The 5545-nt window shown below is 48.6% G+C and overlaps 1 protein-coding gene across 1 annotated transcript; it reads left to right on the forward strand.

Annotated features, from left to right (window-relative positions):
- The first annotated feature begins 630 nt into the window (after window positions 1-630).
- On the forward strand, window positions 631-2700 carry LOC102245975 (condensin-2 complex subunit H2-like). The gene is given in 2 exon segments (XM_014535669.1): window positions 631-1837; window positions 1840-2700. Coding segments are annotated over 2 exon segments (1803 nt in total). The 5' UTR covers window positions 631-784; the 3' UTR covers window positions 2590-2700.
- Window positions 2701-5545: the final 2845 nt, after the last annotated feature.

The following is a 5545-nucleotide window of genomic DNA, read 5'->3' on the forward strand; positions in this document are numbered from 1 at the left end:
AAAGCCCACTGCATGGGAGAACATATTTGCCAATGTTATCACTGATAAGGGTTTAATCTCCAACATTTACAGAGAACTCATACAACTTAACAAAAGGAAGATAAACAACCCAATCAAAAAACGGGCAATGGATCTAAATAGGTACTTTTCGAAAGAGGACATAAGGAAAGCCGAGAGACATATGAAAATATGCTCAAAGACACTAATCCTCCGAGAGATGCAAATCAAAACAACAATGCGGTACCATCTCACACCTGTCAGAATGGCTATCATCAACAAATCAACAAACGACAAGTGCTGGAGAGGATGTGGAGAAAAAGGAACCCTGGTGCACAGCTGGTGGGAATGCAGACTGGTGCAGCCACTGTGGAGAACAGTATGGAGTTTCCTCAAAAAACTAAAAATAGAACTCCCATTTGACCCAGTGATCCCACTTCTAGGAATATATCCCAAGAAACTAGAAACACCAATCAGAAAGGATATATGCACCCCCTATGTTCATAGCAGCACAATTTACAATAGCTAAGATTTAGAAACAGCCTAAGTACCCATCAGCAGATGTGGAACTTAAAAAACTGGTATATCGAGCGCGTGGAGGCATTTCCGGCGCATAGGTGGCGGAATGCCTAGGCGCCTGTGTCATAGGTGTGAATCCGGTGCCCTGCGCTTCTCGCTGTCCTGGGCGGGAGCCGAAAAATGGCGCCAGAAGTGGTGGTGGGCTGAGGGCGCTGGCCCCCCTCGAAGCCAACCCCGCGGGCCCCAGGCTGCCCCAGCCACTGCGGGCATGGAGGATGTGGAGGTGCGCTTCGCCCACCTCCTGCAGCCCATCCGCAACCTCACCAGGAACTGGGAGGTGGACGTGGCGGCCCAGCTGGGCAAATATCTGGAGGAGCCGGACCAGATCTGCATTTCTTTTGACGAAGGCAAAACCACAACGAAGTTTGTGGAGGCAGCGCTGCTGATCCAGGGCTCTGCCTGTGTCTACAGTAAGAAGGTTGAATACCTCTACTCACTGGTCTACCAGGCCCTCAATTTCATCTCTGGCAAGAGGAGGGCCAGGCAGCTCCCGGCGCAGGAAGACGGGGGCAGCAGGGACACCAGCTCCAGGGCCTCCCAGCGGGTGGAGGATGAGTTCCTGTCGCTGGATGACCTGCCCGACACCCGTGCTAATGTGGACCTGAGGAATGAGCAGCCCCCCTGTGAGGTCGCCATCGTCCTCCTCCTGCCCATGGCCCTGGTAGCCCTGGATGAGATGCACAAGAACAGCCACCCCTTGTACAGCTGTCAGGGGGAGGTCTTGGCCAGTCGGAAGGATTTTAGGATGAACACGTGCAACCCTCACCCCCGAGGAGCCTTCATGTTGGAGCCAGTGGGCTTGTCCCCCAGAAAGACTCTGCTGCCCAGGACAGCTGGATGCGCTGAGGAGCAGCCAATGGAAGTCTCTATGATCAGGAGTCCGGTCCCTGTGCCCGGCATCTCCCAGGAGTCAGGCACGTCTCCAGAAGGCCCGATGCCCACAGGTGGGGATGAGGATGAGGATGCAGAGGGGGTGGCAGAGCTCCCTGAGGTCCCCCTGGAGCCCCAGGAGTCCAGGAGCCCACAGCAGAGCACTGCCCATCCCAGGAGGTTTGAGTTGAGGGAAAGGCGGGAGGCCCTGGAGCCAGTGTCCCAGCTGAAGTAGACCCCAGACCCCTGGCAGAGCCTGGACCCCTTCAGCTCCCTGGACTCTAAGCCCTTCAAGAAAGGTAAACCCTACTCCGTGCCCGCCTGCATGGAGGAGGTTCCGGGACAGAAGCGCAAGAGGAAGGGGGCCGCCAAGCTGCAGGACTTCCACCAGAGTGGTACCTGGTCACCTATGCTGACCATGCTGACAGCAGGAGGCTCCGGAAAAAGGGCCCGTCCTTTGCAGACATGGAGGTTCTGTACTGGAAAGATGTGAGGGAGCAGCTGGAGACCCTCCAGAAACTGCAGAGGGAGGCAGCTAAGCGGTGGCTGCCGAGGGCCGAGGAGGGGCTGTGGCCTGTTGAGGAGGACCGCCTGGAGGACTCCCTGGAGGAGCTGGGGGCAGCAGATGACTTTCTAGAGCCCAAAGAATACGCAGAGCCTGACGGGGCAAAGCCTGAGGACACTGCAGACCTGGAAGCAGAGGCCATGCCGGCATCCCTAAGCTACGAGGAGCTGGTCCAGAGGAACGTGGAGCTCTTCATCACCATGTCTCAGAAGTTCGTCCAGGAGACGGAGCTGAGCCAGTGTGTCAGGGACTGGGAGAACAGCATCCAGCCCCTGCTCCAGGAGCAGGAGCAGCATGTGCCCTTTGACATCCACCTGTATGGGGACCAGATGGTCTCAAAGTTCAGTCAGCTCAACCAGTGGTGTCCCTTTGCGAAGCTGGTGTCGGGCCAGCCTGCCTTCGAGGTGTGCCGCGCCATGCTGGCCTCTCTGCAACTGGCCAATGACCACACAATAGAGATCACTCAGCAGCCAGGGTTGGAGGCGGCTGTGGACACCATGTCCCTAAGACTGCTCACACACCAGCGGGCCCACAAGCACTTCCAGACCTACACCGCCCCCTCCATGGCTCAGCCCTGAGTGGGCAGCCCTGTCCCCCATGATGTTGGGCCCACATCTGCTCACTTCACACTTGCTTCATGGCTGGCCCAGCCTAATAAAGTGGTGTTGCCACCCCCTCCCCAAAAAAAACTAGTATATCTACACAATGGAATACTATGCTGCGGTAAAAATATAGAAGGAATTCTTACCATTTGCAACAGCATGGATGGAACTGGAGAGCATTATGCTAAGTAAAATAACCCAGTCAGAGAAAAATAAATATCACATTATTTCACTCATTTGTGGAATATAATGAACAACATGAACTGATGAACAAAAACAGATCCAGAGTCAGAGTATCATTGATCAGACCGTCAAAGCTCAGAGGGAAGGTAGGGGAGGGTGGAGGTAGGGAGAGAGATCAACCAAAGGACTTGTAAGCATGCATATAAGCCTAACCAATGGACATAGACACCAGAGGGGTGAGGGCATGAGTGGGGGGGTGAGGGAGCAACAGGGGGATAAGGACACATATGTAATACCTTAATCAATAAAGAAAAAAATAAAAAGGAAAACAGTATAAGGCACCTCTGGGACAACATAATTGTGACAACATTTAAATCATAGTAGTACCAGAAGAAGAAGACAACAGGAATTGAGAACCTTTTTTTTTATGACTGAAAAGTTCCCTAACTTGGAAAAGAAAATAGACATAGATGTCCAGAAAGCACAGATAGTCCAGAACAAAATGAACCCAAAGAGGCCTACACCGAGACACATCATAATTAAAATGGTAAAGGTTAAAGACAGAGAGAGAATCTTAAAAGCAGCAAGAGAAAAGCATTTAATTACCTACTCAGGAGCACCCATACGACTGTCAGCTCATTTCTCAACACAAATTTTGCAGGCCAGAGGAAATGGCAAGAAATATTCAACATGATGAGAAGCAAAGACCTACAAACAGGACTATACTACTCAACAAGGCCATCCTATATAATAAAAGGGTAATATGCAAATTGACCCTAACAGCAGAACAACTGGGAATGACTGGTCACTATGACACACACTGACCACCAGGAGGCAGATGCTCAATGCAGGAGCTGTCCCCTGTTGGTCAGTGCACTCCCACAGGGGGAGCTCTGCTCAGCCACAAGCAGGCTGATGGCTGCCAGCACAGCGGTGGTGACAGGAGCCTCTCCTGCCTCCTCAGCAGCACTAAGGATGTGCGACTGCAGCTTAGGTCTGCTCCCTGCTGGTAATTGGACATCCCTCGAGGGCTGCCGGGCTGCCAGAGAGATGTCTGACTGCCAGCTTGGGCCCGATCCCCCAGGGAGCGATCTTAAGCCAGCAGGTGGACATCCTCCGAGGGGTCTCAGACTGCAAGAGGGCATAGGCTGGGCTGAGGGACCCCCCCGAGTGCACAAATTTTTGTGCACCGGGCCTCTAGTCATTTATAATTGAAGGAGAGATAAAGACTTCCCAGAAAAAAAAAAGTGAAAGAAGTTCATCACCACCAAACTAGTATTACAAGAAATGTTAAAGATTTCTTTAAAAAGGGGAAAAAAAGAACATAAATATGAATTCAAAAATGGCAATAACTATATATACCTATCAATAATCATTATAAATGCAAATAAATTAAATAATCCAACCAAAGACACTGGATAGATGAATGCATAAGAAAATAAGTCACATACATATTTTGTCTACAAGACACCCTCATCAGATCCAAAAACACACAGAGACTGAAAAGGATGGAAAAAAAAGTCATGCAAAAGGAAATGAAAAGAAAACTGAGGTAGCAATACTTATATCAAGCAAAATAGATTTTAAGTCAAAGATTATATAAGAGACAAAGAAGGACATTACATAATGATAAATGGGTCAATCCAACAAGAGGACATAACCCTTATAAACATTTATAGACCTTACATAGGAGCACTTAAATATACTGGCAAATATTGACAAACATAAAGGGAGAGATTGACAGAAATACAGTCATAGTCAGGGAGTGTAACACCCCACTGACTTCCAGTCAGAAAAATCAACAAGGTAACAGCAGCCTTGATGTGGTTTCTTTTTTTCTTTCATTTTGCTGTGCATGCGAACTTACTCTCAATCTAGAAACTCATGTCCTTCCATCTGGAAATTTTTCTTTAATCTTCTTTAATCTTTAATAATTCCTCAATTTTCATTTTTTTTCCTAAATTTCTATTAGTTAAATTCAGGCTGTCTTGGATTCATCCCCTAATCTTATCTTTTATCTATTTTCTATCTTTTTATTGTTTTATTACATTTTCTGAAAGATATTTCTAACTTTATCTTCAACTGTGATTTTGTTTTTATTTTTGAAAATATTTGCTAAATTCCTAAGAGCTCTTTTTGTTTATTGAACTTTTTTAGAGATAAATGACATTTTGGCGGGCTTTTTTTAAAAAACATATCTTTATTTGAAAGTATTACAGATGCCCCCTTATGCCACCTATTGATCCCCTCCACCAGGCTCCTGTCCCCTCCCTAGGTCTTCCCTGCACTATTATCTGTCCATGAGCTATGCATATCCTATCTAATAATAGACAAAAATGGTAATTAACCATACCTCTGCTACGCTTCCCATTGGCTAATCAGGGTGATATGCAAATTAACTGCCAACCAAGATGGCAGCCAGCAGCCACGCAGCTGAAGCGAACATGAGGCTTGGTTGCCCCGGCGATGGAGGAAGCCAAGGTTCCCCGCCTGCCGCTGCACGGCTCTGAGCTCCGGATGCAACAATGTTGCAATTATAGAAGCTAAACAAACCCCAGATACCTGCTTTCAGCCAGCCGGCCTCGGAGCTGGAGCCGCAACAAAGTTTCAAATACAGAAGGTAAATAAATCCCAGAATAAAAAAAAAAAGAAAAAAGGAGAGACTGGGAGCTTCAGTTGCAGGCTTGGCCTGCCTGAAAACAGCCTTCAGCCCCTCATCCAGGCTGGCCAGGCACCCCAGTGGGGACCC

The sequence above is a fragment of the Myotis brandtii genome, unplaced genomic scaffold (genome assembly GCF_000412655.1).
Source record: "Myotis brandtii unplaced genomic scaffold, ASM41265v1 scaffold148, whole genome shotgun sequence".
NCBI lineage: Eukaryota > Metazoa > Chordata > Mammalia > Chiroptera > Vespertilionidae > Myotis > Myotis brandtii.